Consider the following 27,955-nt stretch of genomic DNA (forward strand, 5'->3'; position numbering starts at 1 on the left):
CCAGGGAAACCATCGCAACCCCCAGTGGACACCCCAGAACCGAGCGCTTGCCCCACCCCCCTAAGAAAAACGCACCCCGCTTTCTACAGGTAAGGGGGGTCCCCTGCCCCCACCCCCGTGTGCTCTCAAGTGTGTCCCCCCCGAATCGGGGCAGACACCCCCTGGCACCACAGCCGAGGGGGGGGGCAGCGAGTTCCCTCTGGTTCTTGCCCCCCCCCCCCCGGTTTTGGGGTGCCTGGCGCTGCCCTGGCCGGCCGCTCTCTGCCGGCATTCTCCCCTTCCCTGGCCATCGTGGGCCACTTCCCCCCATTTTGGCAACCCCCCCCCAATCCCGTCTCATCCCTTGTTCTGGGAGCCCCCCACCCCCCCGCGGTTTGGGGGAGCCCCCACCTGTCGGCGCCGGCGCAGGAGAGCATCTTGTGATGCGGATGACGTGGAAGGGGTGCAGGCGGACGCGGATGTGGAACCCGTCCTTCCCGCAGCTCTTCACCATGTACTTGTTGGCGCAGATGCGGGCGGCCTCCAGCGCTGGGGGGGGGGGGGGAAGAGATTTTGGGGGGGGGGGGGGTCACGGCTGGCAGGGACACCCCCCCGGGTCACCCCCGCTCCGCTGAGGGACCCCCAACCTCCCCCCCCCCCGCCTCGGACGCACCCTCCGAGCTGAGCTGCTCGTACTCGTCCGACACCATGTGCCCGCAGAGGGGGAACTCGTCCACCTTCGCCTTCTTCCGCCCCAGGTCGAAGATTGCGGATTTTGGGGTCTGCGGAGGAAAAAAATGGGGGGGTGGCGTCAGGGGCGGCCCCCCCAAACAGCGGCTACGGGAGTGGGGGGGGGGGCGACGGTACCCCAAAACCAGGGTGGGGGCTGCGGACTTACCAGGGACCCCCCTGCAGAAGCGGGACTTGGGGTACGGCTTGTTCTTCAGTATCTGTAACTGGGGGGGAGGGGCGGCAGTGAAGGGGGGGGGGCGGCAGTGAAGGGGGGGGCAAAGGCGCCCCGAAATCGCGTAATGCCCTTCACAGCGCCCCCCCCGCCCCGTCCCCACCTCCCCCCTCCCTCCGCAAGCGGCCCCCCAAGCCTTTAGCCCGTGACGTCGAGAGGTGTGGGACAACGTCACCCATCCCAGCCCCCCCCCTCCCCCTCCCCCTCCCCGCGCGGTGACGTCACGCGGCTCACCATCGCGCCGGGCGGCGGCCCATGGCGGCTCCGGGCCGTGGGGACCTGAGTGGAGGGAATAAGCGGAACGGACTGAGCGGGGGGCGACGCCGCGGCCTACGGGACCCCCCCGCAGCCTCCCCGCCGCCGCCCGGCCCCGCCGCGGCCCCGCGCTCACCTCGCCGTGCGCCAAAAAGAGGAAGGCGGCGCCTGCGCGCTGCTTATATATGGCGCCCGCCCACCGGCTTTCCGGCCACCGCCTCTCAACTTCCGGCGGCGCTCTGGCCGCCCGGCGGAGGACCCGCCCGCGGGGACGCGACGAGACGAGCCCGACGGCGGCCGCCGCGAACCAGGGAAGCGGCGGCGGCCCCGAGAAGACGGGGGGAGGCGGGAGGGGAGCGGCGGAGGGCGGCGGGGGCTCCCGGCGCCGGTTCTCGGTGGATAGAGGCGGGGGGCGACGTTCTAGCGAGCTCAGTCAGCATAGAGAGGAAGCCGAGCCAATCAGAGAGCGGGGCGGTGGCCCGCGGGGCGTGCGCAGGGCGCAGTCTGCCCCGCGGCGCTCTAGTCGCGGCGTTTAACCATCGAGCCCCCGCGCATGCGCGGATAGCCGCAGCAACGGCGCGCCCTTCCCCGCGGCCGCGTGGCGCTGTCCGGGAGCGGATTGGACGGAGTGTGAGCGTCACGGGCTTATTTGCGTAGCCCCGCCTTCTCTGCATAAATCATGCAGGCGGGGCGGCACTCCCGCTAGTGCGCGGCCCCCGCCCAGGCTCCGCCCCTCCTGCAGGGACCGCCGGTAGGGACCCGCCCCATGTACGGGGGGCTCCGCCCCACGTATCGGGGGACCCCCTTTGTGTGCCCCCCCCCCGGTCCCTGGCACCCTCAGATGTAGGTGACCCCCCCCCCAACAGGCAGGAGACACAGTGAAGCAGAACGAGTTTTTATTGGGGTTCCCCCCCCGGGACCCCGGTTTCGGGGGAGAGGGGGGGACGCGGGGGGGGGGGGGGGAGCGGGCAGCGCCGGGAACCTCCCCCAGGTCATGTTAAAAAATTAAAATAAAATAAAAAAAGAAAATGGGGGCGGGGGAATCCAAAGTGGCAGCTGTAGAAATGGGGGGGGGGCCCTCCCTGCCCCCCCCCCCCGGGGGGAAACGGGGTGGGGGGCAGCGTGAGGGGGGGGGGGGGGAGTGGCAGAGGGGGGTGGCAGTGGCGGGGGGGCCCCCCCGAAAACAAGAGCCCTGGGAGGGAAAGGGGGGGGGGGGAGCTCCCCCCCAAACTGCAGGGGTGTCCCCAATCTTGGAGGGGGGGGTCCCCAGCGCCGTGCCGGGGGGAGGGAGTGTGTGTGTGTGTGTGTGGGGGTGTGTGTGAGGATGTGGGGGGCCCCCCCCCCGTGGGGGTGTTTTTGGGGTGCCCCTCAGGGCACGGTGACGCGGAAGGGGCTGTTGGGGACGTGCTGGTCCCCCCACTTGACCACCAGCAGGTAGTCGCCCCGCTCCCCGCAGCAGGTAGCCCACGTTGTACAGCTGGTTGCCCAGGTGCTTCACCACGATCTCCTCGCAGGGCGAGCGGGGGCCCTGCACCCCCACCAGCAGCATGTTGTTCCCTAAAGGGGGGGGGGGAAGGGGGGGGGTCACCCCAAAATCGGGAGAGGGGGTCACCCCCAAACAGCCACGTGCCGGCAGGAGGAACCCCGGTGCCCCAACCGCCTCCCCTCTCTCCCACGGCTCCTGAAAGCAAAGACCCCCCCCCCCCCCCCCCAAGCACCCTAAAAAGCTGCACCCCCAAAACCACCCCCCCCAAAACCCAGCCCCCCCCAACCAGCCCCAAAACCCAGCTCCTCCCCCAAAAAGCCCCCCCTCCCAAAAAGCCAGCCCCCCAAACACCCCCTCACCCCCCAAAGCATTGACCTATCAGCGGGCCCCGGCCACCAACCCCCCTTCCCCAACACCAAAACTGGGGGGGGGGGCTTACCGCACCCCAAAAAGCCCCCCCCCGGCCACCCACCCGCCTTGCTGCAGTCGACGGTGAAGGAGTTCTTCTGCCCCACGAAGGCTTTGTTCAGCCCCAGCCCCTTGGCCACCACTTGCTGGCGTCGGAGGAGAATTTGGGGGTCCCCGGGGGGGCCCCCCCCGCCGCTGTGGCCGTCGTCCCCCGGCCTCCGCCCGGCCCCCCGCCTCCACCAGCACCGAGGAGCTCTCCCGCAGGCTGTGGCTGCTCACCAGGCGCGGCCCTGGAGGGGTTTTGGGCACGTCAGTACCCCCAACGCACCCCCAAATCTCCCCCCCCCCGCACCCCCAAATCCCCCCCCCCTCTCCGGTACCGGTGATCTTGGCCTTGAAGGGGCTGCCGGCGATGTGGTGGGGTCCCCCGAATTTGATGGCGATGAGGTAGCTGCCGGGGGCCATGGGGTGTAGGTGACCCGGTAGCCCTCGGGGCACTCCCGGCAGTCCATCTTCACCTTGGAGGGCCGTCGATGGTCAACGGCCAGCGCCCCGGGACCCGCCGTGGCCGTGTTCACCACAAACTCCGCCGGGGAGCCTGGGGGGGGGACACGGGGGGGGGTCAGCACCCGCGGGGTACCCCCCCCGCGCACCACGGGGGGCCCCTTCGGAGCCTCGCACTGCGACACCCCATAGGGGCTCTGCGACCCCCTGGGACCCCTACGACCCCCCCACCCCAACCCCGTGGGGTCCCTAAGACCCCAACCCCCTGAGACCCCTATGACCCCCCCCACCTCAACCCGTGGGGTCCCTAAGACCCCCCAACTCCAAGCCCGTGGGACCCCTACGACCCCCCCACCCCAACCCGTGGGGTCCCTAAGACCCCCAACCTCCTGGGGTCCCTACGACCCCCCACCCCAACGCCCTAGAATCCCTAAGACCCCCCCCCACCCCAATTCCCTGGGACCCCTACGACCCCCCACCCTAAGCCCCTGGGGTCCCTAAAACCCCCACCCCAACCCCAATGGGACCCCTACGACCCCCAACTCCCTGGGACCCCCATGACCCCCCACCCCAAGCCCCTGGGGTCCCCCATGACCCCCCCCCCCCGTACCTGTGGTGCCCCCCTCGAGGCCGGGTCCGTAGGCGGAGACGAGGCCGGGGTCCCCCGCCTGCCCCGGCTCCCCCACCCGCACCTTGAAGGGGCTGCCGGGGATGTGGGACCCCTCGAACTTGACGTCGATGGAGTAGACGCCGTTCTCCCGCGGGATGAACCGCACCGCGTACTTGTCTGGGGGGGACACACACGGGGGGTGTCAGTAGGGACACCCTGACCCCACGGGGGACCCCCCCCACACACCCTCCCGGGAGGGCACCAGAGCCAGAGGGGCTCCCGTGGGTGCCACGGAGCCCCCCCCTGCAACCCCACGGGGGCCCCAAAATCCCCACGGGGGCTGTATGATACACAAAGCCCCCCCCAATACCTCCCCCCTCCCCAAAACCTACCTTGTGAGACATGACCCCCTACGGGGTCCACAGGACAACCCTAAACCCCCCAGACCCCCCCCACATCTGGGGGGGGTCAGGCAGGGTCAGCCAGGCCCCCCCCCAGCCCCAAAACACCCCTTGGGGGGGGGGGGCCCTGCAGCCTCCCTGGAACCCCCAAACCCAAGCCAACAGAACCAGAGAGAGCCCCCCAAAGCGGGGGGGGACCCCCCAAAGTGGGGGACACCCCCCCCCCAAAACCCTCCCCCACAGTAGAGGGGGACCCCAAAACTCTCCTCCAAAGCGGGGGGGGCCCCCAAAACCAGTGGGGGACACCCCAAACCCCTCTCCTCCTAGGGGTGTCCCCCCCCCCCCCAGGAGGAAGGAGCTCACCGCGGCTGCCAGGAGAGAGCCGGGGCGCCCTCAGGGGAGGGCGGCAGGTTGGTTTGGTTTTTTTTTTCGGGGGGGGGGGGGGGGGGTTCGGGGGGGGTCGAGGGTCCCCCCCCGGGGGGGTCCCCCTCACCTTCGGTGACCTCGGTGATGTGGCACTCCTCCAGGGCCCCCCGAGGGGCTGTGCACCTTGGCGTCCAGCACCCCCTTGGCCCCGTTGAGGCTGACGGCGAAGGAGGCCGGCTGGTGAACCTTCAGCCCGGACTCCTGGGGGGGCAGAGACCGTCAGCGAGGGGGGGGGGGAGCCCCCCAAAACCGGGGGGAGGAGGGGGGAGGACGTGGCAGCGGCCCCCTGCCCTCAGACACCCCCCCCCCCCCCCGTGGGTAAGGGTTGGGGGGGCGCCGGCAGCCCCAAAGCCCAGCCTGGGCGGCCTTGGGGGGGCTTAACAGCCCCAAGCATCTGAGTGGGGGGGGGGTCTGCACCCCCAAAATCTGCGGGGGTGGGGGGCACTTGCGTGCCAAAACCCCACCCCAAATAACCCAGGGGGGATGAACACCCCCAAATCCTCACCCCGAAACAACCCAAGGGGGGGTTAACACCCCCCAAAAAAACCCCGGGGGGGTTAACACCCCCAAACCCTCACACCAAAACAATGCAGGGGGGTATGAACACCCCCAAATCCTCACCCCCAAAACAACCCAAAGGGGGGTTAACACTCCCCAAAAAAAGCCAGGGGGTTAACACCCCCAAAACCCTCACCCCAAATAACTCGGGGGGGGGGGGGAGGATGGACACCCCAAAGAACTAACCCGGGGGGGGTTAACACCCCCAAAACCCTCACCCCAAATAAGCCCGGGGGAGGGTTGATACCCCCAAAAATCCCAGGGGGATAACACCCCCAACTCCTCACCCCAGATAACCCCGGGGGGGTCATTTACCCCCTCCCCTCGACAAGCCCCGTGGGGCCAAAAACCCCAAGTATCCCTCGAGGGGGGGGACACACACACCCCTGCACCCCAAAAACACCCCCGGGAGGGATCTGCACCCCAAGATCCCCACCTGGGGAGGGGGAAATCCCTACCCCAAACGACCCCGGGGAGACCCGAACCCCAAAATAACAAGGGGGGGGGAGGCCCCACCCCAAACCCTCCGCTTCGGGGGAAGGTTTTACACCAACACCCCGGTTTCGGGGGTCCCCCCAAGGCAGGGAGGGGTTTGGGGGTGCTGGGGAAAGCCCCCCACCCCATTTGGGGTCTGCAGGTATCGGGGTCTCCCAGGAGGCAGGGAGGGATTTGGGGGTGTCAGGGGAGCCCCCCACCCTGCGCCCCCACTTACCTCGTGGGGCCGGAGAGCTTAACGGGAGAGAACGGGGGGCCCCGGGGGTCCCCGGGGTTTGGGGGTGCTGGGGGGGGGTTTGGGGGGGCCGTTCTCTCCCGCTAAGGCCCCTCCGGGCCCCGGGGTCGCCCCCCCCGAGCGGGGTGGGGGGGCGACGGGGGGGCTGTTAATAGCCTTTAAAAGAGACACGAGAGAAGACCCCCGGGACCCCGCGACGGGCTGGGGGGACGCACGGGCTGCCTGGGCCAGCGCAGGGACCCCAAAACCCCGCTGCGCCTACAGAGCCCCCCCAAATCCTGCTGCAGACCCCCTACACCACCCCAAACCTCGCTGCAGATGCCCTAGACACCCCAAAATCCTGCTGCAGACCCCCTAGACACCCCAAAATCCCTGCTGCAGACCCTCTGGACACCCCAACTTTGCTGCAGATCCCCTAGACACCCCCCAAAATCCTGCTGCAGGCCCCCTGGACACCCCAAACCTCACTGCAGATGCCCTAGACACCCCAAACCTCGCTGAAACTCTCTTAAAGATAGACTGGCCCCCCGAACACCTCCAAAACCCTGTTAAAGCCCCCCAAAACTAGGAACCCCCCCCAAACACCCCAAAAAACCCCAGTAAAGCCCTTCGCGGGGCTATGCTGTCCCCACAGACACCCCAAAAACGCTGCCCTGGGGCTATGCTGTCCCCACAGACACCCCAAAAATGCTGCCCTGGGGCTACCACTGTCCCCACAGACACCCCAAAAATGCTGCCCTGGGGCTACGCTGTCTTCAGACACCCCAAAAACGCTGCCCTAGGGCTACGCTGTCCCCACAGACACCCCAAAAAATGCTGCCCTGGGGCTACGCTGTCTTCAGACACCCCAAAAAACGCTGCCCTAGGGCTATGCTGTCCCCACAGACACCCTAAAAAACGCTGCCCTGGGGGCTATGCTGTCCCCACAGGCACCCCAAAACCACTGCCCTAGGGCTACGCTGTCTTCAGACACCCCAAAAACGCTGCCCTAGGGCTACACTGTCCCCACAGACACCCCAAAAATGCTGCCCTGGGGCTACGCTGTCTTCAGACACCACAAAAACGCTGCCCTGGGGCTACACTGTCCCCACAGACACCCCAAAACCGCTGCCCTAGGGCTACACTGTCCCTATACAGACACCCCAAAGCCCCCCTAGGGCTACGCTGACTCTACAGCTGCCTGCCCTGCGCATGGCGTCCCGAGCCCAGCCGGGGGGGTGCGAGGGGGGGGGTTTCTCCCGGTGCCTCACCTGAAGGCTAGAAACAGTCAAGCGGCGGGCGGCGTCGCAGGGGGCAGCGGGCCGTCACCACGAAGGGGCTCTCGGGGATGTGCTCCTCATTGAACTTCACCGACACCTCGTAGTCACCTGCGGGGAGGGGGATGGCGTCAGGGAGGGGGGGTCCCCCCACCTCTCCCTGGCCCCCCACCCTTCCCCGGCCCCGTACCGGGGCTCCTGGACGACGTAGGAGACGCCGCAGGATCCGTCCTTGCGGTCCTCGAAGGCGATCTCGGCTTTGCTGGGCCCCTCAACGGCGATGGAGAGGCCCCCGGCGCCCGCCTCCCGCGTCCAGATGCTGAATTCGGCTGGGGGGAGGGGGGGGGCGGGTAGCAGAGGTGGGGTGTCAGGCCCCCCCCAAAGGCCTGACACCCCCCACCTACCCCATCACACCCCATCTGGGGGGCAGCCCCCCAGTTCCTCCCCAGCAGGGCCAGTCTGGGGGACCTGGGGCCAAGTTCAGGAGCCCAGGCTGGGTTCAGGAGACCTGCAGCAGGTTTTGGGGAGCCCCCGGGTGGGTTTGAGGGGCCTCAGTTAGGATTTGGGGAACCCCCCATAGATTTTGGGGAACCCCCCATAGATTTTGGGGAACCCCAGATGGATTTGGGGAATCTCCAATGGGTTTCAGGAAGCCCCAGTCAGGATTTTGGGAGCCCCCCCACAGGTTTTAGGGAGCCCTGTGAAGGACCAGGGAGTCTTGTGCAGGCTCAGGAGCCCCAGACAGGCCTGGGCAGGTCCCCAAGGGGGGGGTCAGGGAGGAGCCCCGAGGGGGCTTTGGGGTGCCCCCCTGGCAGGTTCAGGGTCCCTGAGGAACCCTGGGTGAGTTTTGGGGTGCCTGGAACAGGTTGGGGCACCCCCAAGGCGGTTCTGGGGCACCCCAAGGGGTTCAGGGACCATAACAGGATCGGGGCAGCCCCGCACGAGTAGCGGAGAGCCCCGAGGGGGGGGGTCTCGGGCAGGTTTTGGGGCGCCCCGCGCTCACCTGGCACGCCGGCCTCGGCCCGCTCGAGGCCGGGCCCCCCGGCGCGGACCTTGTGGGCGCCTCCCTCGCCCATGGGCCCCACGGTGAACTGGAAGGGGCTGCCGGGGACGTGCTGGCCCCGGTCCTTGACGCTGACCGAGTGGACGCCGGTCTCGGCGGGCACGAAGCGGATGCTGTAGGCGCCGCCGTCGCCCTCCAGCACCTGCGCCGGCACCGCCTGCCCCGAGGGGCCCGTCACCACCGCCGTCACCTCGTGGGCGCTCAGCTCTGCCGGCAACGAGGGAGGGGGGTCATGGGGGGGGGGGTCACGGGGCTCCCCCCGGCCCCCCCCACCACCCTAGGGACCCTCCCGTGCCAGGGGAGGTCCTGGGGTTCCTCTGTGTGTCCCACTCTGTCCCCCCGTGGGTCCTTGGGGGACCCTCTATCTCTGGGGTCCCCCCGCAGGTCCTTGGGGTCGTGTCCATCTGTCCCCCCCCCCCAAACTGCCCCAGCAGCCTCCCGAGACCCTCGGGGACCTCCCCAGGGACGCTCAGAGGTACCGTGGGGCTTGCCGAGCCCCCCATGGGACACTCAGGGACCCCCCAGGGACGCTCACCCGGCATCTTGAGGCTGAGGTCGCAGGCGGTGCCAACGCTGGCCTCGGGGGGGGCGCGGCGCCGACGCGTGATGCTCTCCTTCACCCGCCCCTCGCCCGTCACCTTCACTGAGAAGGGGCTTCCTGCGGGGGGGCGTGGGGGGGGTCACATCGGCTCCCCCAGGCCCAAGGACCACCCCCCTAAACCCCTCCAGTCTTCTCCTGGTCCCACTGTACCCCCACACCCCACTCAGTGCCCCAGCTCCCTCCCCATATCCCCCCCCGTACCCTCCCACCATGCTCCCAATAACCCAAATTACCCCAGTAGACCCTCCCCAGTGCTCCCAGTTCCCCCCATTCCTCCCCGATACACCCTCCCAGTGCCACCGCTTGCCCCTGCACCGCCCCCCCCAGCAGCACTTCCAGTCCCCCCAGTTCCCGCCCCGGCACCCACCGGGGACGTGCTGGTCGGCCGAATTTGACGGAGATGATGTAAGTTGCCGGGTTCGGTGGGGGCAGTAAGAGACGCGGCAGGTCCCGTCCTCCAGCTCCTCGTGGTGATGTCCACCTTGCTGGGCCCCTCGATGGAGAGGCTCAGCCCCCCGTAGCCTGGGGAGGGGGCCGTCAGCAGGGACCCCGGCGCCTGGGACCCCCCCACACACACACAGCCCCTTGCCCAGTTCCCGGGGGATGGAGGCGTACCGGCGTCGCGGGTGTCGATGGTGAAGTGCGCCGGCTCGAAGGTCCGTCCTTCGCGCAGGCCGGGCCCCGCCACGCGCACCCGGCTGGCGTCCCCCAGCTCGGCCTGGCTGATGGTGACGGAGATGGGGCCTGCGGGCCAGGGGCTGCCCCCCCCCGCGAGATGTGCACCAGGTGCTCCCCCACCTCCTGCGGCACGAAGGAGATACCTGCGGGGACGGGGACACCGGCCTCAGGACGAGGGGACGCGGCGTGGGGATGCCGTCAGCGGGGGAGCCAGGTGTCACGGTACGGGGACACAGAAGGGATGGGGCGGGGGGACTTGGGGGGGCACAGGGATACGTGGGACGTCCCCGCAGGGGTGTCAGGACAAGGGGACGCGGTGTGGGGACACTCTCAGCAGGGTACGGGGACACGGGGGACAGAGGCATGGCGGTACGGGGACGCGGGGACATCAGGAGACACCGCACAGCCGCTTGAGCTGACCGGGCTCTTTACGCCCCAACAGCGAGGTCACGGTGACCGTGTCCCTGCGTCCCCGAGGCCCTACGTCCTCCCTCCGTGTGTCCCCCCCCCACATCCCCTCCCTCGGCTGCAGAGGCGTTGGAGCCGGCCGGGCTCCTCACACCATGAGGGCGAGTTGCCGGCGTCCCCAGGGACCCCCGTCCCGTCCCGAGCGTCCCCCCCCCCTCACCGATGTGGCCGTGCGGAGGCGCTTGAGCTGGCAGGGCTCCTTGCGGCCCGAGGGGGCGGTGACGGTGGCCGTCAGCTGGCTCAGGTCCGTCTCCCCGATGTCCAGGGGATGTCGGCCGAGGCGCCCCACCTTCAGGTGGGACAGGCGCAGGCTGTCGTCACCTGCGGGGACGGGGGTCAGCGGGGAAGGCACCCCAAAAATGCCCGGGACCCACTTAGGGACCCTCAGGACGGCCCCAAGACCCCTGGGGACTTCAGAGCCGCTGCAGGGAGCCCCAGGACCACCCACAGCACCTCGGGGTGCCCCCCCACCCGTACCGGTGATGCGGGCGGTGAAGGGGCTCCCCGGGATGTGCTTGTCGTTGTACTTCACCACGATGCTGTAGTCCCCGGGCAGCACCGGCAGGTAGGAGACGCTGCACGTCCCGTCCTGGTTGTCCGTGCAGCTGATCTCCGCCTTGGAGGGACCCTCCACAGCCAGCGACAGACCTCCTGGGGCGGGGGGGGGCACGTAGGGTTCAGGGGGGGGGCCCGTGCCTGCCGGGGAGGACCCAGGTGCCTGGCGGACCCCCCCATGGGCTCACCCTCGCCGGCGTCCTTGGTGTTGACGGTGAAGGTGGCCGGCTTGTTGACGGTGCCGTGGATGAGGCCGGGGCCGTAGGCGGGTGACGTGGCCGCTGTTGACGTAGTCCACGTAGAACTGCAGGGGGCTGCCTGGGGGGGGGGCAAAGGGGGGGCACGGCGTGGGTCAGGGGGGCATCGAGACCCCCCCACTGCCACGGGAGGATCCTCGCAGACGCCAGGACGTCGCAACGGACACACGGTGGCACGTGGGATGCTGTCACGGCACCCCTGGGGCTGTGATGCTTCAACAGGGCCCCCCCCGGTCCCCCCAAAGCCCCCCCCCGAGCCCCCCCACCTGGGATGTGCATGTTCTCGTAGCGGATGTCCATCTCGTGCAGGCCGGCCTCGGTGGGAGCGAACCGCACCGTCACCGTCCCATCCTTGTTGTCCGTGATGTCGGGCTTGGCCACCTTCCCCGAGGGCATCCGCACCTCCCCTAGGGGGGGTGAAATGGGGGGGGGGGGGGAGCTCAGGGGGTGCTGGCTGGTCTGGGGACCCCCGAGAGGGCCTGGGGGACCCCTGGAAGGACCCTGGCTGTCTTGGGGACCCCCCGGGACCATCTTAGTTGTCCTGGGGATCCCCTGGTGGGACCTGTAGACCCCTAGGAGGACATTGGCTGCCTTGGGGACACCCCAGGAGGACCTGGGGGGACTTTAGGGACCCCCACATCTTGGGGACCCCCAAGCAGGTTCTGCAGACCCCCCCAGAAGGACTCAAGGGAGGCCTGGGGACCCCCTACAGGAGCTCAGGTGTTTTAGGGACACCCCCCCAGGGCGTTTTGGGGCGTCTGCCCCCCCTCACCGGTGATCTCGCCCTTCTTGATGGTGAAGGGGATGACGAGGTCGAAGGGGCGCAGCCCGGCCATGTCCAGCCGTTCACCCCAGCAGCGGGCGGTCGGTCGCCTGCGCAAACAAGCTCGTTAGCGGATGCCGGACCCCCCCCCCACCCGCCCACTGCCTGATGCGCTGCCTGCCTGCTACACACCTGGCACGCTGCCTGGCACGCTGCCTGCGTCCGTTATCGCGCCCGCCTGGCGCGCTGCCTGCCTGCTACAACGCCCCGCACGCTCCTCGCACGCAGCCTGCTTGGCACCTCGCCTGCCTGCCTTGCACGCTCCTTGCACGCTCCCCCACCTCGCACGCTCCTTGCATGCGGCCTGCGTTACACCCCTTGCGCGCTCCCTGCATGCTCCCCACCTCGCACACCGCTCACCTCGCACGCTGCCTGCGCAGTGCACACCTTGCACGTGGCCTGCGCAGTGCACACCTTGCACGCCCCCCCGCCCTTGCCCGCTGCCTGCCCCGGCCCGCCGCCCGGCCCCCTCGCCCGCCCCTCGCACACTCACCATGACCTGGAAGGGGCTGTTGGGGATGTGCTCGCCCCCGAAGCGCACGCAGATGACGTACTTGCCGGGCTGGGGGGCGGTGTAGAAGATGTCGAAGGTGCCGTCGGCGTTCTCCACCACGTCCACGTCCACCTCGGAGCCGTCGGGCGTGCAGACGGTGCAGGTCACCTTGCCCTTGCCCGCCGCCTTGGCATCCACCGTGATCACCGTCTCCTCCCCGATCTGGATGGTGGGGCCGATGCCCGCCCCTGCCGAAAAGGGGGGGGTGACTGCCCGCCCCATGGCGGGGGCACCCCCAAACCGGCCCCACTGGTGGACGTGCGCCCTGCCGTGGGTCTCCGGCAGGCTCCGGTGCTGCCCACCCCCTGGGACGGCTGAAGGATCCCCCCAAAGCTGGGGGGAACCCGAGCCCCCCTGGCAGGCTGAGCACGGGGAAAGCTCATGCCATGTCACGGGGAGGGGGGAAATTAGGCATTAATGAGGCACAGACCTCCCCCATCCGACACCCAGGTAGTGACCTGATGGAGGGGGCCCCTCTGCTCCGTAGGGGCAGCCAGGGACCCCGTAACGCCCCAGGACCCTACAGCTCACTGCCCTGTGTGGGGCCAGGGGTGCCCCCAGAAATGGGGGGGTCCCCAACCACAACAGGGTCCCGAGCCAGGGAACCCCCAAACATTCGGAGGTTCAAGCTACCGGCACGATCCCTCCCCCCTGTTTAATGAGGTTTGGGGGATGCCCCACAATTAAGGCAGGACCAAAAGGGGTCCCTGGTACTGGACTGGGGGGGACCCCCAAGAGCAAGCAGAATTGGGGGGTCACCCCACATTGAACGAGGTCTGGACCCCCCAGTTAAAAGAGAACCCTGAAGGGTTAAAATGACACCTGGGGGGGCCCTGACACTAAGTGAGGTCTAGGGGGGTCCCTCATCATTAAACGAGGTTGGGGGGACCCTTCCGTGATTTAAAGGAGAACACGGGGTGCCCCCAGTATTAAATGAGGCCCGAGGGTCCCCCAGAATTAGACCCTGGCCCCTCCTTCACACCACTGCGGGGAAGGTCCCCGCTTGTCCACGGGGACGGGGGTAACTTTGGGGTGCGGGGAGGGGGTCACGCATGCGCCCCGACGCCAAGCGAGCCATGCCGTGAGCTTACCTAAGCCGTGACCTCCGATGGAGACTACAGCGTGGGCAAAAGAGGGGTGGGGAGAGGACGGGGGGGGAGGGGGGGCGCAGGGGGACGTGGGGTGGGCAGAGAAGCAAGAAATCCAGTGAGACACACGTGGTGAGGCCCCCCCGTGCCCCCCGGCCACCCTCCCCGCTCACCCCCCGCCCGTGCCCCCCCACCTCCCCACCCGCGGTGACTTGGCTGGAAGCGGCTGGGCGGGCGGTGGGTGTCCCCGTCGTACGCGTGCGTCGCCCACGGCAGCGCTTACCGGTGACGGTGCACTTGCTGGCGTCGCCGGCGGGCACGGCGCGGATGCGGTAGGGCGAGTAGGGGATCTCGTCCCCCCGTACTTGATGAGGATGGTGTAGCGCCCCGTCATGTCGGGGACGTAAGAGACCGTGTAGGTGCCGTCCTGGTTGTCCCGAATTGTCGCCTTCTTGGGCTTGCCCTCGGGGTCCTGCGGGGACACGGGGGGGACGGGGACGTCGCTGGGCTGGCCTCCCCCCGCTGCCGGACCCCTCCCCGTGCCCCCCGCTCCGTGCCCACCGTGAACTGGACGGCCAGCAGCCCCTCGCCGGCGTCCTTGGCATCGATGGTGAACTCCACGGGCAGGCTGGCCGGGACCCCCGTCGTGTTCAGCCCGGGGCCGCTCGCCTTCACCTTGCTGGCGTCGTGCGTGGGCAGCGCCTTCACCTTGAAGGGGCTGCGGGACAGAGCCGGGGGGTGTCAGACCAGCCCCCCTGAAACCCCCCCCGGCCCCCCCACGTCCCCCACCTCACCTGCGGGGCACCTCCTCGTCGCCGTAGCGCACCGAGATGCTGTAGGGCCCCTCGCGGGAGGGGACGTAGCTGACGCGCTGCGTCCCGTCCCCGTTGTCCGCCACGTCCACGGGCTCCACCACGCCTGGGGGCGGGTGGGGGGTGTCAGGGCACGCCTGAGCACCCCACGGGGCACCCCGCGGCATCGCAGCGTGCCCCAAGACCCCCCGTGGCATCCTACATGACACCCCAAGAGCCTGCAGTGCTCCGTGGGGTGCCCCGAGACCCCCTGTGGCACCCCGAGACCTCGTAACATCCCATATAAGTGCTCCGAGACTCCCTGTAACGTCCCACAGGACACCCAAGAGCCGACCGGGCACCCTAACACCTCCTTGAGGCCCCACAGGGCACCCCGTGGGGTGCACCAGGACCCCCCATGCCCCCCCGAGAACACACAGCAGCATAGGGCGCTCTTTATACCAGATACCCCTGTCTCCCTTGGATCAGGGGTACCCCAAATGCTCCCCAGCCCCGAAGCGGGGGTACCCCAAACCTCCCGTGCGCCCCACTGACCTTTAGGGCCCTGAACCTTAACGTCCAGGGGGGCGACGCCGGTCCTTGCTGGTGTCGACGGTGAAGGTCTGGGGCACGTTGGCTCGCACGACGCCCGGCGTCAGCCCCGGCCCCGCGCACTTCACCTTGGATGAGTCCACCACATCCGTCACCGGCACCTTGAAGGGGCTCCCTGGATGGGGCAGGGGGACACGTGAGCGTGGGGGAGGGGGTGCGTGTGACACAGCCGCCTCCCCCCACCCTGGGACCACCCCCAGGCACTCACCGGGCACTTGGTGGCCACCGTAGGTGACGTTGAGGCTGTAGGTGCCCGGCTCGTAGGGGATGTACTCCACCGAGCAGCTCCCGTCCTTGTTGTCGGTGCAGGACATCTTGGCCTCCGAGGGACCCTCCACCGCCAGGCCCAGGCCCCCGTGCGGCACCCCTGGGGCAGGGGGAGCACGGGGGTCAGGTGGGGCACCCCAAACCCCCCTGACCCCAGGAGGGACTCGATGGTACCGGGGGGGAAGCTTAGGGGCTCTGGGAGGTGCGTTTAGGATACAAAGATGTTTTTGGGGGTACTAGGAAGAGGAGGACTCAGAGTGTGAAGACATCTGGGGTACAGGGCTGTTTCAGGGGATGCAGGGAAAGGATTTGGGGTACGGGGCTGTTTCAGGGGACACCGGGAGAAGGATTCAGGCTGGGAAAGTGTGTGTAAGGCACCTGCGGTCAGACTTGGGGCACCCACGATGGATTTCAGGGGTGCTGGGAAGCAGACTTGGGGTCCAGGAGAGTGTAGAGGACCGGGGAGGGGGGGGTTTCAGCACCGAGGGGGGATTTGGGGTACAGGGGTGCTTGTGACGACTGCTGGGGGTCCTAGGAAATGGTTTGGGGGCCCAGGGGGGTGGGTTGGAGGGTTTTGGGCTCTCACCGGGTCTCCACAGTGAACTTGTTGGGCTGGTTGGTGGTGCCGCTCTGGATGCCAGGGCCATGGACGCGAACACGTGCCGGGTCGCAGCCCTCGGTGACGGGCACGCGGAAGGGACTGTGCGGCACCGGGCTGCCGGCGTAGCTCACCTCCACTGTGTGCATGCCTGGGGGTGGGCGGGGCGGCAGGGAAGTCAGCCCAAGGCCACGGGTGCTGCCCCCCATCCCCGCACACCCCCCAAGCCTCACCCTCCTCATAGGGCGGTGTACTCCACGTGGTAGGTGCCGTCACCCCGGTCCTCCACGAAGGTCTCGGTGACGTTCCCCGAGGGGTTGGACACCCTCGTCTTCACGTGGGGACCCCCGGCTTTGGTCAGCGCCCGGGCGTCCACGTCAAACTCTGTCACTGCCTCCCTGAACACGCCTGGCGGGGGACACGGTAGGATGGGGCCATCAGGGCAGCTGTGCCCCTCCACGTCCCCGTCCCCATCGCCGCGGCCCTGTGCTCACCCTTGCCCTCCACGCCGGGCCCGTAGACCTTGACGCCGGCGGTGTCGACGGCGGGCTCCACCCGGACCTTGCTGGGGAAGTGCGGCACGGGCTGCCCGCCGTACTCCACGGTGATGGTGTAGACACCGGGGCTGAGCGGGGTGTAGGCGATGGTGTAGGTGCCGTCGCCGTTGTCCTCCACCCGCACCTCGGCGCGGGCGCCCGCCTCCGATGGCGATGCCGATGGTCAGCTCGGCCGTGCCGGCCCGGCTGCAGTCCACGCGGAAGTGGCCGGGCTGGCCGGCCGTGGCCCCCTCCAGCCCCGGCCCCGAGCACGTCACCTTGGAGGCGTCGAAGGGGGCGCGGACGGGGGCGCGGAAGGGCGAGCCGGGCACGTGGGCGCCGGCAAAGAGGATGTTGATGTTGTAGTCGCCGGGCTCGGTGGGCAAGTAGGAGACGGAGCAGGTGCCGTCGCCGTTGTCCAGGCACTCGATCTTGGCCTCGCAGGGGCCCTCCACCGTCAGCCCCAGGCCCCCCGTGCCGGCCCCCTTGGTGTCGATGGTGAAGGGGGCCGGCACCCCGGCCAGCCCGCCCTGCAAGCCCCGGCCCGAAGGCGCGCACCTGCGGGGAGAGAGGCCGCCACGTTGGGCGGGGGGTGCCGTTGCCAGGGAGCCCCCCGATCTTGGGGATACCCTTCGCCCCAGGGACATCCCCTTAGAGAGGAGCCATGGCCCCGGGGGGCTGCTCTTACTGGGGATCCCCATCATCGGGGACACGCTCTTACTGGGGTCCCCCATCATCGGGGGACACGCTCTTACTGGGGTCCCCCATCACCAGGGGCGCTCCCCCACTCTGAGCACCCAACCCTTAGGGACCCCCGGCAGCAGGGACGGCCCCTTACTAGGGGCCCTGGCCACCCTCACTGGGGTCCCCCAGCCCTTAGGGACCCCCATAAGCAGAGACACCCCCTTACTGGGGACCCTAATCGCCCTTACTGGGACATCCCAGCTCCTGGGGACCCCAACCCCTGGAGACCCCCCCCATACTGGGGGTCCCCATCCCAAAGCCAGACCCACGGGGCCAAGAGGGATGGTCCCCAGGCCCCCCCGCCCCGTCGGGCCACCCCCAAACCCACAGGGCCCCGTCGCAGGGGGTCAGACCCACCTTGGAGGGGTCGGTGGGGGGCACGGCCTCGACGGGGAAGGGGCTGCCGGGGACGGGGACGCCGTCGTAGGTGACCTCCACCTGGTAGGGCCCCTCCTCGCGGGGGATGAAGCGCACCAGGCTGTTCTCGGGGCTCAGCCCCGGCTCCACCGTGCAGGGCACGGCCTTGCGCGAGGGGCCCGTGATCTTCGCCCCCACCTTGCCCTGGCCCCCGGCGCCCTTGGACTTCACCGTGAACTCCTGGTCCTTCCCCACCTCCAGCTCTGCGGGGGAGCACCCACACGCTGGGGGGAGGGCTGCACCCCAAAAACGGGGGCTCCCCCTGCCAAAACCCCCACCCCCCAGAACAAGCACCCTCCAAAAAGACACCCCCAAACGCCCCACCCCAAAGCCTCTCTGGGGAGGGAGCTCCCACAACTCCCACGCCCAAGCAGGACACCCCCCCCCCCAGCCCTACGGGGTCCCCAAATTGCCCCCAGCCCTGTAGGACACCCCCCCCCCCAAAAGGGGGTCCCCAAGTCACCCCTGGATTCTCCATCCCAAAACCCCCCCCAAGGACCCCCAGCCCCCGTTGCCCACACAGCTCCCCAGTTGCCCCCCCCACCCCCAAACTTCCTCTAAAAGGGGGTCTGAGTGCTCCCCCCACCCCCCAGGGCACCCTCCCGCCCCCCCCACCGTACTGTCATCCAGGCCGGAGATCTTGATCTTGCCGAGGTCGAGGCTGGGGGCCACCCCAACAGTGAAGGGGCTCTTGGGGATGTGGTCGCCCCCGTAGGTCACCGACACCCACCAAATTACCCTGGGGGGAGAGAAGGGGTGGCTGCAGGGCTGCCCCACACCATGGCTTTGGCAGGGGGTTTTGTGGCCCCCCCCACGCTGCACCAGGGGTGTATCGGTGGGAGTTCGGTTGCCCGCATTACAACAGGAGGAGGGAGTGCTAGGTTTTTGGGGTGATCCTCCCCACTACCTGCTGGGGAGGGGGGTATTTTGGGGGGGGTGCAAGGTTTGGGGTCCGCCCCCCGTTACCTGCTGCAGGGGGGTGTACTTGACGGTGTGGGTGCCGTCATGGTTGTCGATCACCTCCAGGTCCCGCACGGCTTCGCCCTTCCCGGGCCCCGTCACCTGCACATCCAGGGGGGCCCGGCCCCCCGCCTTGGCGTTCACCGTGAAGTGGGTGGGCTTCCCCAGTTCCACACCTGTCGGGGGGGACCCGAGGGGTCAAGGGGGGGGGGCCCCCAAATCCCTGCCGGGGCCCCCCCCAGGGCCGCTCCTGCTACCCCTTCCAGCTCACCAGAGCGGCTGAGGCCGGGTCCCTCCGCCTTCACTTTGCTGGCATCGTGCGAGGGGTCGACCTTGATCCGGATGGGGCTGGTGGGGGTGGCCTGCGGGTAGGGACCCCAAAAAATCAGCCCCCTGCACCCCAAGACCCCTCGTGCCCCCTCCCCTAGACCCCCCAAGCCCACCTGGTTGGCGAAGAGCACCATGATGGTGTAGGCGCCGGGGCCGCGGGGGGTGTAGCGCACGGTGAAGGTGTCGTTGTCGTTGCGGATGATGTCGAAGTCGATGTCGGCCTCGGCCGGGCCACCACCCCCGGGGCGCACTTGATCCCGATGCTCACGTCCCTGGGGGGCCGGGGGGGGGGTGTTCAGCACCCCAAACCCCACCGGCGCCCTCCTGCCACCACAGACCCACCCTGCAGGCAACCCCCTGCCCACCCCACGCCCTCCAGCTCACCCTGCCCGGCCTCGGTGCAGTCCACGGTGAAGTAGGTGGGCTCGTGGGCCTTGAGCCCCCGTCTTGGCCACGCCGGGGCCGTAGACCTTCACCTTGTGGGGGTGGCTGCCGGCCCCCACGCCCACCTGCGGTTTTGGGGGGGTGGGGGTCAGGCCTGCCGCCTCCCCAGGCGGCTGGGCCCAGCCCCTCGGGTTTTGGGGACCCCCCCCGCCGTCTCTCACCCGAAGGGGCTCTGGGGGATGTTCACAGCCGCCCCAGGACACCATGGCGGTGTGCTTGAGGGGCTTCTTGGGGACGTAGGAGCAGCTGTAGGTGCCGTTGCCGTTGTCCTTGACGGAGACGTCCACGGGGTTGCCCTCTGCGTCCTGGGCGGGGGGGGACACAATGACAACGGCGGGTCAACACCCCCAAAACCCACCCTGTGACACCCCCCCCCCCCAAGTCCACCCACACCCCCTTCTCTATAGCCAGGCCCCCAAATAAAAAACTGCTGCCCTCAGCTCCCCCGCCTCTGTGCCGGGGCTCCCAAATCCTCCTGATATCCCCCAAAACCACCTCATATCGTGTCCTAAGTGGGGCTGCTCCCCAAATCCCCCCCACAGCCCCCCCCAAATACCCTCATGCCACCTCCCCCATGCCTGCGCTCCCAAATCCTTCTAAAGCCACATAACCCCCAAAATGTACCATGCCCCACCCTACCTGAGATGGTGCCCCCCCCCAGTCCCCCCTGTGCCACCTCCCACTCAGGCTGCACCCCCAATCCCCCTGGCCCCCCCTCACCTGCATCTGCACTTTGAGGGGTCCCTTCCCCCGTTTTTGGCATCCACCGTGAACTCGGCAGGCTTGTTGACGGCCACCCCCGTCTTCTCCAGCCCCGGCCCATGGGCTTTGACCTGAGAAAGTGGGGGAAGAGGTTACGGGGGGTCCCCTGGGTGTTGGGGGGGGGCCCAGGGGGTCCACGGGGGTCCCCAACCTTCTCGGGGAAGGAGTCTCGGGGTGCGGGGCGGATGTCGGCCATGAAGGGGCTGCGGCGGATGTCCTCGTTGTCGCAGAGGACGTGGACGGCGTAGGCGCCCGGCTCCTGCGGCCAGTACCGCACGTCGCAGGACCCGTCTCCCCGGTCGTCGCACTCGATCTTGGCCTGCGAGGGGCCCTCCACCGAGAAACCTGGGGGGGGGGGGAGTTGGGGGGTCAGGGGCACCCCAAAACCACACCGGGGGTCCCCGAAGAGCAACCGCCCCAGGGATGCAGAGCCCCACGGCGGCCACCAGCACCTCGACATCGCTGGGATGTGCAGACCCCGATGAGGGGCTACAGAGACCCCTTTGGAGACCCCAAAGCCCCCCAGAACACCCAGAGGAGCCCTGGAGCCCCTCAGAGACCCCAAAGCCCCCCCCAAAATCCCCAGCAGTGCCCCAGAGGCCCCTCAGAGATCCACCCCCCAGGCTTAACCCCAAAGAGGCCCCTGAGAGATCACAAAGTCCCCCAGGACACCCCAAAACCCCTGGAGGCCCCCCAGTAGCCCCCCCAGGATCACCCTCAGGTTCCTACAACACCCCGAGGCCCCACATCCTCCCCAAGCCCCTCTGGGAGCCTCCTAACCCCTCCAAGTCCCCCCCAGACACCCCAAAAGCCTCCCCGAGCCCCCCAAGGCATCCCAAAGCCCCCAGAAGGATCCCCAGGAAGAGCCCATGCCCCCCCAACCCCCCCGAAATGCTCCCCAGCAGCCCCCTGAAGGTCTCGGGCCCCCCCCAAGCCCTCACCGAGGGTGCCGACGTCGTCCCCGATGGCCTCCACCACAAAGTCGGCCGATTTGCCCACGACACCCCCTTCCAGGCCAGGCCCCCAGGCCCGCACCTTCTGGCTGCCGCTCTCGGGGGACACCTTCACCTCGAAGGGGCTGGGGGGGGGGACAAATGGGGTGGGGGGGTGTCAGGGCAGGGCCCTGCTGCGGGCACAGCTCCCCAAAAAACAGCCCGCACCCCAAAGCGGCCCCACCACCGGGGATGGCAGCCTGTGATGGTGCCTGGCTCCCGGGCTGGGGAGGCGGGGGCCACGCTGTTCCCCTCCCAGTGCCCCCCAGTCCCTCCCAGTGCCCCCCAGCACTCACCTGCGGGGATGTGCTGCCCCCCCCAGGTCACCGTCACCGTGTAGGTCCCCGGTGTGGTGGGAAAGTACTCGAAGCCGAAGACGCCGTCCCCCAGGTCCTTCTGCTTCACCGCCTCCGTGCCCTCTGCGGGGCACACGTCAGAGGGGTCGCCCCCAAACCCCGGGGGCCCCCCAAAACCCCAGATTCCCCCCCAAAACCCCACAGCATCCCCACATTCCCCCAGTGACCCCAATATCCCTTTGAGTAGGGGGGCACAGGCTGCGTCCAGGTACCCCAACCTCCTCAGGGCACCCCTCAACCCCCCCGGGACACACTCCAAATCCCCCTCCCCAGCCCCCCCCAAAAGAAGGGGGCCCCCCCCAGACTCACTGGGGCCCTTGACGGTGACTTTGAGCTCGCCGCTGCCGGCCCCCTTCGTGTAGACCTTGAAATCCGCCGTCTCCTTCACCCGCAGCCCCTTGGCTGCAGCCCCCGCCCCACGGCGCGGCATGCCGAGGGGTTGCAGGCTGTGGGGAGAGGGTCAGGGGGGGCCCGCCAGCCAGGGACCCCCAAAACCCTCCCTGGGGCACGCACTGGGCGGGGGGAGACGGACTCTGTTTCCCAGGGGGACCCCAAAAGCCACCCCAAGGACAGGGGCTGCAGGGGAAGGAGGGGGAGAGGGAGCAGGGGGGAGCGCCCCGCATGTTGTGGGGGGCACGCTGGGGGGAGAGAGGGACCCAGGCGTGTGGGGGGACCCCAAACCCCCATCAGGGCACACGCTGCAGAGAGGACCCAGGCAGTCGGAGGGGACCCCCAAACCCACGCTGGGGCACATTCTGGGGGGGAACACAGGTGTCCGGGGTACCCCAAAGGGCACCGCGGCAGGGGAGGGGAAGGAGGGACCCAGGCGTCCAGGAGCACCCCCCCGCACCCCCCCGTACCGTCAGTGGGTCACCCGCGAGGACCCCGGCCGGCGCTTCCCGGACAGACGGGCAGAAGGAGCAGGACAGGTGGAGAGAGACAGAGCAGAGTCACGGGGGGCCAAGACCCCCCTGCAGCGACAGCCCCGGGCCCCCCACGTGGGGGCAGAGACCCCCCCACAAGGGCCCGGGGTGGGGCAGAAGCACAGAGACAACCCCCTGAGTTGGGGGGCAGAAGCACAGAGACCCCCGCCCCCGAGTTGGGAAGGACAGAGACCCCCCCCTCCCCACAGCTCGGAGGGGAGGAGAACGCAGAGCCCCTAGTGTGGGGGCAGAACAGAGCCCCCCAAGTCCGGAGGGGACAGAGACCCCCAAGTTGGGGGTGGGGGGGCAAAGACCCCGAGTTTAAGGGCAGACAGAGACCCCCAAGTTGGAGGGACAGAGGTCCCCGAGCTGGGAAGGACAGAGACCCCCGAGTTGGGGGGGGACAGGAGGACAGAGACCCCCAAGCCAGGGAAAGAGAGAGACCCTCAGCCTGGAGGGCTGGAGGGCCAGAGACCCCCATGGAGGGTGGGGGGGGGGGGGCAGGGGGGCCCCCCGGGGCTCACCCTGCCCCACGGTGACGCTGAAGGGCTCTTGGGGATGGGGGCTCCCCCGAAGGCCACGTGGACGGCGTGGGGCCCCTCGGCCGTGGGGCGGTAGGTGCAGCGGTAGGTGCCGTCCCCGCGGGCCTCCAACGTCGGCTCCACCGCCCCCCGGCGCCCGCTGGGGTCCGTGATGGAGACCTCCACCTCGCCCGGCCCCGCGCCTGCCGGCGGCAACCGCGTCACCAGGGGTGGGGGGGAACCCGCTGCCCCCCCCCGGGCCCCCCGGAGGGACGCCTCCCCTCCCGCTCGCCCTGCCCCACCCGATCCCCCAAATCCCCCCGGGGTGCAATTCCCTCCAGCCTCCCCGCGACCCCCCCAGAGCCCCCCGACCCCCCCCCGGGGCGCACCGGCGGTGAAGATCTCGAAGTAGGTGCTCTTGTTGGCCACGTTGCCCAGGGGCTCGATGCCGGGCCCCTGCGCCGAGACCCGGCCGGCGTCGCCCGCCGCCCGCCCCACCTGCACCTCGAAGGGGCTCTTGGCGATGTGCTGCCCCGCAAAGAGCACCGTCACTGCCGGGGGGGACCCCAAAATGGGGGGGGGGGGGCGTCAGGGGAGGGGGGTGAAGCCTCACCAGAGTCCCCAAACCACTCCGAGACCTCAAAATTATCTCTCCAGACCTCAAAAGAAAAGAGCGCAGCACACCAGGGGGTCAAACAGCCCCAGAGGGGCCCCAAAATGCCTCAGAACCCCCCCCAAACGCCTCCCAGGCCCCCGAAGTCCCCACAAAGCCCCCCCCCACATCCCTCCGACCCCACCTTGTGCATGCCAGTGACTTTGGGGATGTAGGAGACGGAGAACGTCCGGTTTCTTGTCGTTGTTGGCCACCACTTTAGCCTGCAGAGGAGAGGACCGAGCTGTGAGGACCCCCAGCGGCCCCCAAAAGCCCCATGACCCCCCAGAGCCCCCCAAAACCCCACCGGGGCCCACCTTCCACCCCCCAGAGCACCCATCCCAGCTCACAGACCGCCCAACGCCGAACCAACCTCCACGTACACCGAGACATCCCTGTCACCTGCAGCCCCCCGCCCGGGCTCACCCCACAGACCCCCCCAGACCCCACAGCTCCCCCAGACCCCGTGCCCACCTCCTCGCGGTGCCCGGCAGGGTCCTCCACGTACACCAGCACGTCCCCCTGCCCCCGCGCTGATCGTCTCCACCGTGAACTCGGCCCGTTGCTTCACCATGTTCCCCGTGGGCTCGATGCCTGCGGGACCCACCGTCAGCCCCATGGGGGTCCTGGCCCCACCCTGGCTGCCCCACAGGGGTCCCCAGCCCCACCCCGGGGGTCCCCGGCCCCATAGCGGTCCCAGCCCCACAGCCCTATGGGGAACAGGGGTTGGCTCCGCAGCCCTTCTGGGAACAAGGGACTCCCCCGGATTTGTAGGCAATGGGAAACAGCTTTATAGGGAGCGTGAAACGCCCCAAACGTATAGATAACCCAAATCCATAGGGCGTCACCCCCCAGAGAAGTAAGGACCAGGAGTCTCCCAAATCTGCAGGGAATTGGATCCAGCCTCACAACATCATAAAAACCAGAGCGGGCCCCCCAAAAGGGTAAGGAATAGGGAGGGGTCCTGCAGCCCCACGGGAAAGGGGACCCCCCTCACCAGGGCCGTAGGCTCGGGCCTTCTTGGGGTTGAGTTTGGGGCGCAGGGGGGCCCCTGCTTGAGCTTGGCCTTGGGGAACTGCGACAGGTAGGTCATGACCGAGTGCTCGTCCACGTTGGGGTCCACGATCTCCTCTGGGGTGATCACCTGGGAGCACGCACAGGAGAGGGGGGGTCACTGGGCCGCTCCACACACCTGGGTCCCCCCCCCACCCTCCCCACCCCCCCTGAGAGAGGCTTGAAGCCCCCTCGCGGCCCCCTGCCCACCTGGGGGATGCCCAGCCACTCGTCGGCTTGCTGCATGGCCTCCCGGGCGTTGTCCACGGGCTTGCTGGGGTCCCACGAGTCCCAGTCGGGGCACAGCCCTGCGGGCAACGGGGCGCACGGTCACCGGCGGCGGCAGGGGGGTACAGCTGCCCTGTGTCCCCCTCCCCTGCACCCCCATGTCCCTCCTGCCCCCACGTGCCAGTAGGGCCGCTCTGCGTCGTCTCTGTGCGCCCCAGAGCCACCCCGTGTCCCCACGTGCCCAGAGGGCCACCCCCTGCACCCCTGCGTGCTCCCAGGGCCATCACCCACGCACCCTTAGAGCCAGCCCATGTCCCCACACAGCCCAGAGCCACCCTGCCGTGTCCCCGCACGTCCCCAGGGTCACCCTACCATGTCCCCTTCCGCCCCAGAGCCACCTCCCGTGTCCTCTAACACCCCCAGGGCCACCCCGGGGTCCCCGCGTCCCCCTCACCGGGCGCGCAGCTGTCGACGAGGGCACCGAGGGCCCGGCCGCTCTGCCAGTCCTTGCTGAAGTTGGTGATGGGGAGCTGGGGCAGGCGGTTCTGGATCCAGCCCAGCAGGCGCTGCTTGGGCGTCTGCCGCTTCGCCTCCTCCTCATCCTCCTCGTCCCACATGGGCATGGAGATGGAGTAGTGCAGGATCAGCGTCCAGATCAGCCCCAGGATCAGTTTCAGGTTCCCATCCACAATGGCCTTGCTGTCTGCGGGGACACACACACACACAGGGAAATCAGACCCCTGCGGGACCCCAGCACGCACCGGGAGGACGCTGCACAGGGACGCAGCACCCTCCTGGGACAGGGACCCACTTAGGGTGCGGCTAGGGGTGCAAAGGCGCAGGGCTGCTGCGGGCATGGGACAGGGTGCCATACATCCGCGCCACGGGGGGACGTGGCACCCACGGGTGGGACAGAGGGAGCCCGAAACGCCTGGGTGCCCACTGATGGCTTGAGGGGGGGTGTGTCAGGGCGGGTGGCCGGACAGCTGGGTCCCCCGTTGGCGATTTGGGGGGGTGTCAGGGTGGGTGCTTGGACACCAGGACCCCCATTAGCAGTTTGGGTGGTGTGTGTAAGGGCGGGTGCCCCGACACCTGCGTCCCCGTTGGCGGTTTCGGGGTGTCAGGGCGGGTGCCCTGACGCCTGGGTCCCCGTTGGTGGTTTTGAGGGGGGGGGTGTCAGGGCGGGTGCCCTGACGCCTGGGTCCCCGTTGGTGGTTTTGGGGGGAGGGGGGGTGTCAGGGCGGGTGCCCCGACGCCTGCGTCCCCATCGGTGGCTTGGGGGGTGTCAGGGCGGGTGCCGGGACGCCTGAGTCCCCGTTGGCGGTTTGGGGGGTGTAACGGCGGGTGCCCGGACGCCTGGGTCCCCCGCCCCGCGGGAGGGGGGTAAGGGGGGGGACAGGGAGGCGCTGCGGGGTGGGGGATGGGGGCCCAGGCACCGCCCCCGGCCCCACCCCCCGCTCCAGCATTTTTTGGCCTTATATGGGCTCGGGCACCAGCGAGGCCCCGCCCCCCCGGCGGCCCCGCCCCCGCCCCCCGCCCCACCGGGGACCCCCCTGCACCCCCCTCGGGCCCCCCGCCGCCCCACGGATCCCCCCGCGGCCGCGCAGGGACCCCCGCTGCCCCCCCGGGAGCTCTCGGGACCCCCCCAGCACACCCCCCCCCCCCAGCCCCACGGCGGGGCCGGTCCCGAGTGGGGATGAGTAACCCCCACGCGGGGCCCCGGGGCGGGCGAGGGCCGGTGCCCGCCCGCAATCTGTGCCCGGAGGATGTGGGGAGCCGCAGGGCGAGGCCTCGGCCCCCCCGCCCCGGCGGGCCCCACCCCCGGCGGGACGAGGGACCCAGGCGGCCGAGCGCCCCCCCCCCCCCCCAACATTCCTGGGATGGGAGCGGGCCCGGCCCCCCCCCGCCTTTGTTATGGGCCGAGGGGGCGGGGAGGGACCGTAATGGGGGGATACGGGGGGGTCCCAAATGGGGGGGGGGGGTTTCGCACAGGGCCCTACCGGGGGTCTCCGACGAGGGGCTCTCGAAGGGGGGGACGACCCTATCAGGGGCTCAGGCAGGGCCCCGCTGGGGGGGGCTGGGCTTCCACGGAGTCCCGTGAGGGGTCTCCCAAAAGGGGGACTCATGGCGGGGGGGGGGCTCCCTCCCCTTGGGGGGGAGTCCCAAAAGGGGGAGGATCCTCAAGGCCTCCCTTTGAGGGGTGGTGGTGGGGGCTCTCAAAGGCATGCCACTACAAGGGGGGGCTCCCCGAAGCATCCCGTTAGGGGGTCCCCAAAGGCAGCCCACTGCCACGGGGGCTCTGTGGCGGGGGTCTCCTGCAATCGCCCCGTTGGGGGGGGCCCCCCCCAAGGACGCCCTGTTATTGCGGGGGTCTGGGGGTGGGGGGGACGCCCCGTTATGGCGGGGGTCTGGGGTGGGGGGGGGGGACGCCTCGTTATGGCGGGGGTCTGGGGGGATGCCCCGTTATGGTGGGGGGTCTGGGGATGGGGGGGACGCCCCGTTATGGCGGGGGTCTGGGGATGGGGGGGACGCCCCGTTCTCTGCGGGAGGGGCTCGGCAGGGACCCCCCCCGTCGCCTCACCGATGGAGACCAGCTTGATGTTCTCCCTCTCGAGGAACTCGAGGGCCACCGAGACGTTCTCCAGCTGCATCTGGCGGAAGGTGGGGCGGGCGTTGTACTTGCGGCCATCTTCTTCTGGCTGAGCACCTCCAGCAGCGCGATCAGGCGCAGCCCGTCGCCCAGGTCGGTCTGCAGGTTGCCCACCCGCTTCTGCACGCACTTGAGGTGCTCGTTGCACCAGCGGGTGAAGGTGTTCTGCTGGATGCGCTTCCAGGGCGCGTCCTCCGCCAGGTCCTTCTCGGTGGCCGGCATCTCCCCGTCCGCCTCGCCGCGGGACGACGCCTCCTGCGCCCGGGCACGGCCGGCCGCGCTCATCCCTTTAGCGGGGGGGCGGCGCCGCGCCTGCGCCTGCGCCCGGCGGGGGGAGGGAGGGGGCGCAGCCTGCGGGGAGAGGGGCGTCAGGGACGGGGGCACCCCCCTGCACCCCCGCCCGGGGCCGGGGGACCCCCCCTGCACCCCCGCCGGGGGACCCCCTGCCCGAGAACC

General features: G+C 69.5%; 2 protein-coding genes across 2 annotated transcripts; both read right to left on the reverse strand.

The window, feature by feature from the left end:
• Window positions 1-390: 390 nt before the first annotated feature.
• LOC128138011 (60S ribosomal protein L10-like) lies at window positions 391-1,753 on the reverse strand (the record flags this gene model as incomplete). The annotated part of the gene is given in 8 exon segments (XM_052779282.1): window positions 391-421; window positions 424-528; window positions 653-746; window positions 748-761; window positions 878-935; window positions 1,178-1,222; window positions 1,335-1,589; window positions 1,736-1,753. Coding segments are annotated over 8 exon segments (620 nt in total), but the record flags the coding sequence as incomplete, so codon positions are not given.
• A 775-nt stretch (window positions 1,754-2,528) lies between these two features.
• On the reverse strand, window positions 2,529-27,836 carry LOC128138007 (filamin-A-like). Its single transcript, XM_052779278.1, is given in 69 exon segments — window positions 2,529-2,647; window positions 2,649-2,755; window positions 3,157-3,234; window positions 3,237-3,300; window positions 3,303-3,382; window positions 3,473-3,562; window positions 3,565-3,690; window positions 4,207-4,383; window positions 5,101-5,140; window positions 5,142-5,234; window positions 7,572-7,619; window positions 7,621-7,691; window positions 7,772-7,906; window positions 8,581-8,847; window positions 9,176-9,298; window positions 9,609-9,710; window positions 9,713-9,763; window positions 9,857-10,007; window positions 10,010-10,062; window positions 10,548-10,565; window positions 10,568-10,708; window positions 10,865-11,038; window positions 11,131-11,209; window positions 11,211-11,260; window positions 11,466-11,606; window positions 11,972-12,085; window positions 12,512-12,763; window positions 13,947-14,024; window positions 14,027-14,135; window positions 14,225-14,381; window positions 14,458-14,581; window positions 15,010-15,052; window positions 15,054-15,181; window positions 15,275-15,435; window positions 15,920-16,082; window positions 16,165-16,177; window positions 16,179-16,339; window positions 16,426-16,645; window positions 16,647-17,006; window positions 17,008-17,025; window positions 17,569-17,831; window positions 18,249-18,357; window positions 18,359-18,367; window positions 18,595-18,764; window positions 18,860-18,950; window positions 19,032-19,144; window positions 19,147-19,190; window positions 19,284-19,369; window positions 19,371-19,427; window positions 19,524-19,675; window positions 20,090-20,195; window positions 20,276-20,469; window positions 21,066-21,202; window positions 21,409-21,535; window positions 21,782-21,865; window positions 21,868-21,918; window positions 22,920-22,940; window positions 22,943-23,119; window positions 23,306-23,467; window positions 23,698-23,764; window positions 23,766-23,792; window positions 24,043-24,096; window positions 24,098-24,162; window positions 24,566-24,622; window positions 24,625-24,712; window positions 24,832-24,929; window positions 25,304-25,552; window positions 27,431-27,535; window positions 27,538-27,836. Coding segments are annotated over 69 exon segments (7,851 nt in total). The 5' UTR covers window positions 27,785-27,836; the 3' UTR covers window positions 2,529-2,566.
• Window positions 27,837-27,955: the final 119 nt, after the last annotated feature.

Source organism: Harpia harpyja (assembly GCF_026419915.1).
Source record: "Harpia harpyja isolate bHarHar1 chromosome 26 unlocalized genomic scaffold, bHarHar1 primary haplotype SUPER_26_unloc_3, whole genome shotgun sequence".
NCBI lineage: Eukaryota > Metazoa > Chordata > Aves > Accipitriformes > Accipitridae > Harpia > Harpia harpyja.